We start from the raw sequence: 12,500 nt of genomic DNA, 5'->3' as shown, positions 1-12,500 counted from the left end.
CAGACCGCTGTGTCCTTACTGGCACTAGCATCAAGGAGGTGGAGAACCTCAATAATGAATTATCTGAGACGACTACTGAGAGTATTTACACACTTATCGACTCCCGTTACTGATACGAAACTATACATAGCTCCATAAGATATGTCTTCATTCCACGATGTTCCTTCTGAGAAAAATCTTAGTTTCAGTCTAAAAATGTCCTTTGCAGTCGGCTGGGCGAGAAACATCATTCAAATGAATTGAGCAGATGTGACACCATCATACAAATGAATGACAGATAGTACACTATGAGAACCAAGTAATTTCTTTTCTTCTTAATTCACGAAAACCTCATCACTGACCCTCTATAATCCATATCGTCGACTAATGGCATGACAGAAAATGTTTTCCGGAAACAGTCCATTAGTCGTGTAAACTTTCCACAATGAAAACCTTGGCCGATGTCAAGGTCGCACATAAAGATATCCTGTTTGGCTACCCCATCGGCAAAAGAGAAAACAGAACAGACTGTCCATATTAATGAACATAAAACGGACGGTATTTTACGTGTCTGAATTACCAACTGCTCAAAGTGGTTGTGTTTCTGTGAATGCCTTCAAGCCAGTGCTTAGCGAAGTGTTCGAACGTAAAATTTAGCGGTTTATTTTCTGCGTATTTTATGAGCATCTTACTTGTTTATGAGTCTGAATGTACCCCAAAGGCTTAATATTTTTAACATTTTCAGCATGACACCCTTGTTTTAAAAAGATATCAAATAAAAACAAAGCGGTGATTTGCGCTCTCTCTCTCCCTCTCTCTCTCTCTCTCTCTCTCTCTCTCTCTCTCTCTCTGTGCGCGCGCGCGAGGAATACACACAGAGTGCCTCCCTAGGGAAAAAATAAATAAAAACTAACAGAATGCTGTGACAATTTAATGGCAAACCAGGCACGAGGTCTTCTCTCACACAAAAAGGAGCCCCAGGATACCAGAACAAGTATGACAGTCACAGACTCCATGTTCTTGTTGAATGTGTCCGTGAATTCGGCCAGTGGAATAAAATAGAATAGAATAAATATGTTTCAAAAGTTAAACAGAGGCATCAAAGATGGAGGAATATGAGGTGGGAAAGACAGAAAAGGAAATTAATAACAAGAAAAAAGATAGCTCCGGAAACATACACGTGTATGTATATATATTTAGTTATGTATTCGTTCTGTTTAGCTATTTATTTATTGATACATTTATTCATTTAAAAGTACATTCATTACGTTATCTACATATCTAACGATCGATTTGTCAAAGGACTCACGCGGGCAGACACAAGAGACTGACCCGATAGCGTGTGCTGAACCACCACAAAAAACGATCAATGATAATGAAAACTTCATACAAAGGACTATGATGCCAGCACTGTTGCTACGACTACTAATTATATCCGTTGCTATTAATACTGTACCTCTTACTACAGCTATACAGTCCCGACTTCCTCTGTCATCTCTTTCCATGTGGTCGTAAAGCATTCAGTGTGCGTCAGAGTTAACTCAAGTGAGGATTTCCTTTGTGCTGACAATTATGGGAAATTATGGTTTTCTTCCAGGGCATGTGGTGCAAGTTTTGATTCTGGTCAACATGGAAGCACTACATAACCTTTCGATGGCAGAAACATTCTGTATGGGGGTGGGGGATAGGGTGGGGGTTGTTCAAAATTCGACATAATTTGTATAATGAAAGTACGCTATGAAGAATCATCTTTTTAAGTCAGAGAGGGAGAGTAAGAAGAGAAAGAAAGAGGGGCGGGGTAACGAAGAAAATTGAAAATTTTCCAAAGTAATGAAATATGCCTGAAAATGCTTTTCTAGCCAGCCTTGTAGTGGCACAAGTAGGAGGAACACAGATAGCTTGAAGAGAGAGAGGAAGTGCTAGCAACTGTGTGTGTGTGTGTGTGTGTGTGTGTGTGTGTGTGTGTGTGTGCGTGCGCGCGCGTGTGTGTGTGTGCGTGCGTGTGTGTGTGTGTGTGTTTGTGTGCGTGCGTGCGTGTGAGTGCGTGCGTGCTTGTGAGTGCGTGAGAGAGAGAGAGAGAGGGGAGAGAGAGAGGGAGCATATGTGTATGGCTATAATTTTTTTTGAACACACACACACACACACACACACACACACACACACACACATATATATATATATATATATATATATATATATATATATATATATATATATATATATATATATATATATGTATAGCAATTAAGATACGGCGTTACGGCGTGTATGTTGCAGGACTCTGCAAAAATCTCACATAGTGCATTTAAAGACAGAGATAAATCGTGTACTTAAACGGGAAGGAAACGTGGCACTATCTGTAGCCCATTGGTAGGATTAGGAAGATTCGGGTCTATTCACATTCCAAACTTCAATCTGACAGACATGAAGACATGAGTTTCAGGGAGGAAGAAAGAGAAAGGGAGAGAGGGGGGAGGAGGGGAGGAGAGGGTGAAAAGAGAGAGGGAAATAAAGAGAGACAGAGCGGGGTGACACATAGAAATCGATTTTTTACCATTGCACTGAGAAAGAGAGAGAGAGAGAGAGAGAGAGAGAGAGAGAGAAGAGAGAGAGAGAGAGAGAGAGACGGACATTCAGACAGACAGAGATAGAGGGCGACAGAGAGAAACAGACAGAAACAGACAGAAACAGAGACAGACATTGAGACAGACAAATGACAAATATTATATTGGGGGTAAACTGGATAAGCAGAAGGCTTCTTCACAGCATGCCCTAACACACAGAGGAAGAGACAGACAGAGAGAGAAGGCTCGGGCAAGTAGCTTTACTATCCAATATAAGACAGCGACCGATGGTGAGGAGAGAGAGAGAGAGGCAGACAGACAGACAGAGAGTGAGTGAGTGAGTAAGAGAGAGAGAAAGAGAGAGAGAGAGAAGAAATAAACCGACAGTCTGTTGAGAAAGAGAGAGAGAGAGAGTGAACAAAGACACAAGAGGCACGACAATAAACTAACAAGCAGACAGGCAGGTCGAGTGAAGATGACAAGCCCGACTTTTCCTCACCTCCTCCTCCCTCCCCCCCGCCCCCCACCTAGGGGTGACGGGAGGGGGCTGGGGGGGAGAGACCGACAGCCAGGCAACCCCCTGACGGCGCACACAGGGCCCCCAGGCCACAAGCAAGGGAAGGGGGACTGGAAGCTGTGGGCTGGGGGAGCTTAGCTCGACTAGACTTTGTAATCCCAGGCGGAGCCAAGCCCCGACCATGCTGTCGTCATGTTAATTCTTTATTTAACAAATATCTACAGCCCCCATCATCATCAGTCCCTCGCTCCGCTCCATCCATCATACATACTACACCTATATATATATATAGTACAGGATCTCGCTCCTCTTTTCACATGAGGTGTGGGGGCGGGGAGGTTGGCCCACGGTGGGGAGAGTCGGAGGTGGGAGGTGGTCGGAGCGTAGAGGGGCGGGAGGATGGAGAGCATAGGAGATGAAGAGGGGGCGGAGGGGTGGAGGTTAGCAGTCGTTAAAGCGCTCTTCGGAAATCCCTCTGCTTATTGACAGACGTGCAGTCACAGAAACACAGACAGACAGACAGACACACATACACACACACACACACACACACACACACACACACACACACACACACACACACACACACACAGAACGAGAGAGAGAGAGGGACATGTATAGAGACAAGGAGATAAAGAAAAAAGAAAGACACACACACACACACACACACACACACTGACACACGCACACACGCACGCACACACACACACACACACACACACACACAGGAATCCAAGTACAAATTGAGTAGGGGCAAAGGGTGAGAAGGCAATGAGAAGGGGGAGCAGGAAGTACAGATAGACATATGGAGTGACATTGGATGGGGGGAAGGGGCAGGGGGGGGGGATGATTTAGACAAAGGCAGGGAGGGCTGAGATTGCACAGAATGTCAGAGATATGGAGCTGGGGTGCAGAGGGTGGGTGGGGAGGCGGGGATACACATTTGCTTGCGTGCGTGCGTGTGTATAAATGCGTTTGTGTGTTTGTGTGCGTGTGTATGTGTGTGTGTGTGTGTGTATGTGTGTGTGTGTGTGTGTACGCGCGCGCCCGCGCGCGTGCTTCTGTGTATGCGTGCGTGTCTGGTGTCTGCATATGTATGTGGTTGCTCGTGATACATGCATGCTTGCGTATGTATCCACTGGAGTTTAAAAAAATGTTTCTGTTCTAAAGAACACTTCCACAAACAAGCATGGAGGCACGCTCACAATGTATCCTGTACTTCTCAAATTTCTTCACGTATGGAATCCTCGTCCATCAACAAGCAGTCTGTAACGACAGTATATTGCTACAGTATACTTCCCAAGTATCTTGACTCATGCACTCATACCTTCATGACAGAAAACACACGGATGCGCCAGGAATTAACTTGTTTTGTAGTAGTTGTTAGCGTGCCATTTCCCGATAAGCTGATAGAACAACAACAATTACAACACACACACAAACACACACACACAGATATATATATATATATATACATGTCACGTCCACATCCACCTCATGCTGTCGCAAACCTCCTGGATAACCCCCCTCCCCCTCCCCCACTCCCACAAAAAAAGCCAATGAAACAGATGTCCGTTGCCGGGAGGACCAGGGACTGCGGCAGACTGGACAATAGTCGGCCACAGAGGATAGTGGACAGATCGGGAGGCGGGGGGGTCATAAACCACACTTTTCATAAAGTTTTGTTGGCTGGAAGTTTACTGGACTCCTCATAAAATCCTTGGACCTTTGGCCTCTCGCTAGACCGAATTATACGACTACCGACTTTTCGATCGTTTTTCAGACCAGAGCAGAACTACCGGGGCTGGCGAACCTCTGGGCAGCAGCTGATAAAAAAGTGGACCACCGGCATGGACTGTGGTCGAGTGGTCCGGCATGGACTGTGGTCGAGTGGTCCCGACGCTAAGGAATGTGGTAACTGTCCGACAAAATGCTGTCATGTGGGTTCGGTTGGGTAGGGCTGGGTGTGGCTGGGTTCAATCCTTTTTTTGTGTGTGATACTCTGTCTCTCACTCAGGAGATGCAGAGTCCCGACAGACACACCATTTAGAGACGAGTCAACGGATTCCGGATCCCGGCCGCATGATTACATTGAAGGGTCACACGAATACATGTAATCACTTTGTGTCGTCCCTTTCCTCCACGTCAACAAAACCACACCCACTTTACTGACACAGGTCTGCAAAGTCACTTTCAAATTGTCAGAAGAGTTGTAAGTATCTACTCAGTCCTTGTTTTCATTCCAAGTGTGTTGAGATAGATAGATAGATAGATAGATAGACAGATAGATAGATAGATAGATAGATACTTTATGGAAAATCGAAGACATCTGGGCTTGGATTTATTATTTGATAGATAGATAGATGGATAGATGTGTGTGTGTGTGTGTGTGTGTGTGTGTGTGTGTGTGTGTGTGTGTGTGTGTGTGTGTGTGTGTGTGTGTGTGATTGTGTATGTATGCCTGCATGTGTAAGTAAGTGTATGAGGTTTACTGGGGACCTTACGTATCATTCCTGAGTATACTCTTGGAATATTTTACAAATTTCTTGGGTAATAAATAAATTAACAAATAAATAAATGGACACAGCAACAACTTCATTTACAGTTTCTTTGGCAACTGATAAACTAGTCATGAATGATAAAAAATGAGGAAAAAAGAAGAAAGGAGATAAGAAAGAACATTTCTGAACGGCAAATTTCCCAAACATTGTCGTGTCCAATTTGTCACGTTAATTTTGTCTAACGGGATATCTGTTTGCTTCTTTGTTTGTGTAAGTAATGTATCCATAACAAAATCAAACGGAATGAAAATCCAAGAAATAAATCATAACAGACATTAAATCATTCGATATGAAATTGCACAGGGGACAATGGTAGGGATTTATCTTAAATACAGGGATGTCGATAATAATAGAATGCATTATAAGGAAATCAAACATTGTTATTTCTTTTTATTTAAAACAGAACGAAAGAAAGAATTTAAAAAAAAGAAAAGAAAAACCACAATTACATAAAAGGTAATATGAATACAAAATGAATAGTACATACTATTAAGAGCCGACGGCGAAAGAAAATGAAGGGATAAACACAATATGAAACTAATGATAAACTATAAAAGATGAAATGATAAAAATATGGTCAAACTAATCAAAAAAACAGGTCATTATAAGAAACTTTTGACAAACCATGAAATTACAGTCAAACTAATTAAAGCAACAGATCAAACAAAACAAATAAAAGCAACAGGGCCGAACAAAGAATGGCAGAGTGGTCTAACTAATTGGAACAACAGGACAAAGCTTGGCATTGTGGTTAAAACTAAAAACGAATGCCGGACAAACCTTGTAACATGGTCAAACTTATCAGAGTAACAGGACAAACCATGAAACTCACGTTAAAGTAAAGCTGTGACAGGAAAAACAATTCAATCATGATCAAACTATTTAAAGTAACAGGAAAAACCATGGATCTATGATTAAAGCTAAAAATGATAACATAAACATTTTTAAATCTGGACAAACCATGGCGCTATAATTAAAATATTATTTCAGCAACAGGCCGGGCAAACCAGGGCACAATGGTTAAAACAAACTGAATCAACAGACCGGGGAAAAAAAACAATTATAGCAATAGAACAGACAAACCTTGCCACTATGGTTAAAACTAACAAAAGCAAGGGAGGACAAAGCATTGGAACGTCCTAAACTAACGCTTTAACATGGAACTGCGGCAAAACCAAAGCACGACCAACAACTCTTCGACCTTGTGAGGCGGGCGGAATTACCAGTCGCGGACGGAGACGGACGGCTAGGTCCAGCAGATAACAGAACAGCTGGAGGTAAGCAATAGAAAGCTGAGAGACTGCCCGCTGAAAAAGGAGGATTTGATCACCCTGTTGGAATGTACTTGGTGTGCTATTAGCTCCCCGGACACTGAAGGGCCGGCGACTATTATCGCCTGTCTGGGGCGATTGGTGTAGAAGTGGTGCTTTGGCCTGCGGTATCGGGACGGTATTGTCAAAAGATGAAAGTTTTATCTGTTTATTTATTTGTGTTTTGATCTGTTTGATTTGACGCATTTGACAGATATTCATCTGTATATTACTTTGTTGATGTATTTGCTTCAACTTCATGCTAATGATGTAGTTATGTATTTTATCTGTCTGTCTGTCGTTCGATCGATCTGTCCATCCATCGTTTGACTGTCAAGGCATTCACGACAGAATTCATAGTAATCGTTTGACTGTCAAGGTATTCACGTCATAATTCATAGTAATCCATTTATCTATTTATTTATTCATTTATCTATTTATTTATTTGTTTATCTATTTCATGTTAGATGTATTATCAATCTAATATGTTATATGAGAGAATATCATTCTTCTGAAAAATTAAATAGATTAATTCAAAATAAATTACGTTTTTTTTTGTGTTTAAAAATTGTCATTCTTATCTATTTGTATGGATACAATACTGATGCTGATACACTTCGACAACGACAAAACCATACAAAAAACCCAGTAAATAAATATGTGAACTGCATCTTTCGTTGGTGTTCCACACTTCATAGCCAATTTCACTACAGTGCATGTTGTCTGTAACCTAGCTGAACGAAAAAGACACAGCAGGACTGACAACGTATCAATGATTTTTTAAAAAAAAGGGTTTAATAATAATAATAATAATAATAACGATAATGACAATAATAACAATGAAGAAGAAGAACAAGAACAAGAACAAAAGGAGCAACAATGATAATCATGTCTAAACAAGTTTAAACAAAGACGCGAAACCACATTAACCCAAATCAGCATCATATACCAACTTAGAACTGAAAAGAAAAATTTCCTTCGTTAAAGAACAGAAAGAAAAAAGAAAATGGTTTCATTTGGGAGAAAAGGACGCCCCCACCCAAAAGTGGAGTGATGGCCCAGAGGTAACGCCTCCGCCTAGGAAGCGACAGAATCTAAGCGCGCTGGTTCGAATCACGGCTCAGCCGCCGATATTTTCTCCCCCTCCACTAGACCTTGAGTGGTGGTCTGGACGCTACTCATTCGGATGAGACGATAAACCGAGGTCCCGTGTGCAGCATGTACTTAGCGCACGTAAAAGAACCCACGGCAACAAAAGGGTTGTTCCTGGCAAAATTCTGTAGAAAAATCCACTTCCATAGGAAAAACAAATAAAACTGCATGCAGGAAAAAATAACAAAAAAAATGGGTGGCGCTGTAGTGTAGCGACGCGCTCTCCCTTGGGAGAGCAGCCCGAATTTCACACAGAGAAATCTGTTGTGATAAAACAAAAACAACAACAACAACAACAACCTCCCACTAGCGTAGGAAACACACACACACACACACACACACACACACACACACACACACACGCACACGATCTAATATCACTTCAAGTGGAAAGACGTTAAACTGAAGACGAACACACGCACGCACGCACGCACGCAGAGAGAGAGAAAGAATAAAAGAATTACGAAGGCGTTAATATAAAAAGAAATGGAACTGTACTTAAATCAATAATACGGTAAACAAAATGTGGCGATAACCTAACTTTGACTAAAAGCATGAACAGAGAAAATATAAGAGGAGGATGACAGAGTAAACGAAACAATAGGAAAACAGCCAGGTGAGGAAAAGGAAAGAACTTACTCAGAAAACATCCTGTCGCCACAAGAGCCCGGCCCGCACAACCTAAAAACGCTCACACAAACATATTCTCACCTTCCGAAAACTCACGACTACATGTGCATCTCAAACACCACGCTGGAACTGGAAGCACTTGAACGTGCTGGTTGTCATTTTCCCTCAATATTCTTGTAGGATACACGTGGAGTGGTGGCATGGTGGTAACGCGTCCGCTTAGGAAGCCAGAGAGAATCTGACCGCATGGGATCGAATGTCACACTCGCCATTATTTTCTCCCCCTCCATTAGACCTTGAGTGGGTGGTCTGGGCGTTAATCATTCGGATGAACTATAAACCGAGGTCCCATGTGCAGCAATCACTTATCATTAGTGCACGGTAAAAAAACAAACAAACTACTTAACAAAGTGATTGTCCCTGCCCAAATTTCGAAAAAAAAATCACTTTTTTTTATACATGTGTAAGTGTGCGTTTGATTGAAAGCCTGACATAATGACAGGAAACGAGTGACGAGCGCCTTGAGGCAGCTGTCAGTCCGACCGCCCACATAGACAGCCTGTTGTGCAAATGACTGTGTTTGTAAAGCGCTTAAGCTCGCCTTGTGATCGAAGATAATTACGTCCTGCCTAAATGTCACTAAAAGTAGATGCAGAAAAATATAAGTAATTTGAAAATTCACACAGAAATATGCTGCAATCTGCAGAGTGACAGTACAAACTGACATTAACATTTTAAACGCATCATACCGCACGGGAAACTCTCTGCAGCCAGTGTGGGTAACATCAGCGTGGGAAAATAGGGGAAGCGGATGATATCTAATCTGTGCTTTCTGTTGTCAAAACAGTGCTCGGTTATAATTAGAAGGACCCTCGCGAAAGAACGCCGTTTTGGGTGTCATCATCTCAGAACTCTTTCTCCCTTTCCTTGTCATCCCTGCCCCAAAGCTTCCCCACTCTTCTCCCAACTCTGTCTGTCTGTCTGTTTATCCATCTGTCTGTCTGTCTCTCTCTCAGCAATCTTTATCCTTGAGTTGTAATTGTTTTGTTTTTTTTCTTCTTCTTTTTTCTTTTTCTTTTTTTAATCTTTTGACTCTCTCTCTCTCTCTCTCTCTCTCTCTCTCTCTCTCTCTCTCTCTCTCTCTCTCAATGGATCCATTCTCTGCGGCTTTCAAACTACATTATTCATTTTCGTTTAAAACCCTTAAGAGAACACCTCATCTCTGGTCACACACTCAAATCTCGACAATTGTCTTATCTTTCCTTTGCTCAGATCATGTTTTCTGCTTTAGATTGTGTTTTCGCTTGATTTCTCCGTATTTTATTGTGGCAATGCACTCATCCCACTCTCTCTCTCTCTCTCATACACACGTAGGTACACACACACGTACACACACAGACACACACACAGTCTCTCTCTCTCTCTCTCTCTCTCTCTCTCTCTCTCTATATATATATATATATATATATATATATGTATATATATATATATATATATTATATATATATATATGTGTGTGTGTGTGTGTGTGTGTGTGTGTGTGTGTGCATGTGTGTGTCTGTCTGTCTGCTTTGATTATTTTTGTTTTGACTAAAGATGCAATTATCAAAATGTTTCCTCATAAAACAACAGTGTTAAAACTGATCAGCTTTCCGAGGACTTCCGTACGACACTAAAGTTTACTTAATATCATGCCTTCAGAACTGTGACTACTTAACATCGACGGAAACAACAACAGCAACGTAAATGTCATGGGTGGGTGGTGCCGAAAACAACACAGTCAACATACAAGCAACTTTCCCATGCATGGGTGGGTTAGTAATGCCATAAAACAATACAATCAACAAAGAAGCAACGACACAACTTAAATACCACCAGCCGGAACCAACACCGCCCTGATCAACAAACAATATTAGAAACAACAACAGACAACAGACAACACGGGCTACATAACACCTACCTGCTAATCCCTGAGCGGTCACTGACCGTGGAGCCATCAACAAAAAAAGCAGCAGCAGCGAACACAACCACCACAACGATGACAACGACGATGATGACGAAAAGCACAGCTGATGACGAAGACGCGGTGAGGAGGGTCGTTGTGGTCGGCGTCGGTGGTGATGTCGTAGTGTGACACCCGAGGAGCTGCTGAGGGCGGCCGCCTCCTCGGCGGTAAGCATAGTACTCCCTGCGCTGCCGACCGCTGCACTCCCTCCAGTACTCCCCACAGAGCGCGGCTGCTGCTGCTGCTGCTGCACTGGTTGCTGGTCACCATGCGTGTCCCGTGCACTCACCGTGACGGTGCGCTGTGGCAGCACGTGTCAGCACCACCCCCTTCTTCTACCCCAGCCACCACCGTTTAAAGCTTGTGACCGGCTCACTGTCTCTCTCATCTTTTATTGGCAAAACTCAGAGTTGATACGATGTCTGACGAGCACTCCCGAAGTCCCGTTAGTCTCCACTATCATGTTCATTATGTTTGATCCCACCTTGGAATGACACGGCTGTTTTCTTCTCTTTTTTTATCGATGGTTGGTAAACAAAACAATAATCTACACAAACAGCTAAGCGCCCTGATTGTCAATCAGTCGCGGAACTTGGTGACATGCATAGTTCACCAGGAATCCAAACTAGGTGACGTGAGCAGTCTCGGGTCAATGCAAACTGTCTGATTAATGAACACAAGAGTTTCGCGTGTGCTCTCCAGCCCATGTTTATCATTCTCCCAACGGAAAAGACAAAGAAAACTAACAACCAGCAAGTCTACCAAATAGACAGACAGATATCTAAGTTAACCATGATTATTTCCATGGCCGCGTTGCGGGATTGTAAGTACCAGACACAGTATAACACGATGATTTCGTGTCAAGCGGTGTTTTGTTTGTTTGTTTGTTTCTAACTTTGGCTGGTCACTACTGGATGAGAACTATTTCAGTCTTTGCTGATAAACACTATAAAATGAAATATATGTTCAATATATGTTCAAAGTTCTTGATTTATTTAGTTGTGGTTTTTCAAAATTGTTTGGGTTTTTTGTTTTGTTTTGTTTTGTTTTTTGTCTGAACGCTACAGCAAATCACAACTTTGATTTTGTTTGTTTGTTTGTTTGTTAAATATCGCGGATCATGCACCATGCACACACCAGAAACATGTACGCCTTTTTTCACATGTTTTTTTAACATAAAAAAAATTCGCCTCTTCATAGCAGTCCCTGTTGTTAACTCTGTCCAGCACCGCTGTCAAAAACATTCAACGTTGCATGGAAGCTGGTACAAAATTAGACTAAAATACAACAACAAAAACACGCGATTTGTCATCTGTGGACCTCCCCAAAGTGAACACACCTATTTTTACCGTGTACTAATCTGGAACGGGGGAGGTGAGGAAAGATGCTTGGAATCTCTGGAGGCGCCAGAGGAAAGACCCTGTAAAGACCGACACCCGCTTTGGTGGCAGTCCCTTGCGACAAGCCCCGCTCCGGGAGGTAGTCGTCTCCCCCTTGCTCCGCCAACACCCAGGTAGGCACAGATGCCCTCTGTCCTCCCCTCCGTCCCTGCCTTCCTTTCTTCTTCCTCCCTCTCTCCCACCCACGCGCGCAGGTATAGAGAGAGGGTGGCTGGCCTCTTGATCCAAATGTCAGGGCTCTAGAGCATTTGGCGATGCTTGTCTGCCGAAGGCTGGCATCTTGTGTGTCGATTCTCTCATCTGGGAAACCCGATCTTGGCTACGATGATAAAAGCACTAGCACTCTTTACTGGCGCCCGTCTCGCTCTTCCTCGTGGCTTGG

General features: G+C 42.8%; 1 protein-coding gene across 1 annotated transcript in view; it reads right to left on the bottom strand.

The window, feature by feature from the left end:
• LOC143293167 (BMP-binding endothelial regulator protein-like) overlaps positions 1-12,500 on the bottom strand; it is a 139,958-nt gene that overhangs the window by 119,838 nt on the left and 7,620 nt on the right. Inside the window, exon 2 of the mRNA XM_076604092.1 lies at positions 10,674-12,500. This exon is cut by the window's right edge and continues 46 nt beyond it. Within this exon, the coding sequence (XP_076460207.1) occupies positions 10,674-10,893 (220 nt within the window). The 5' untranslated portion in view covers positions 10,894-12,500. The remainder of the gene's footprint in view (positions 1-10,673) is intronic.

The sequence above is a fragment of the Babylonia areolata genome, chromosome 18, assembly GCF_041734735.1.
Source record: "Babylonia areolata isolate BAREFJ2019XMU chromosome 18, ASM4173473v1, whole genome shotgun sequence".
Classification (NCBI taxonomy): domain Eukaryota; kingdom Metazoa; phylum Mollusca; class Gastropoda; order Neogastropoda; family Buccinidae; genus Babylonia; species Babylonia areolata.
Note: the sequence above shows the minus strand (reverse complement) of the source record. Positions and strands in the feature narration are given on the sequence as shown.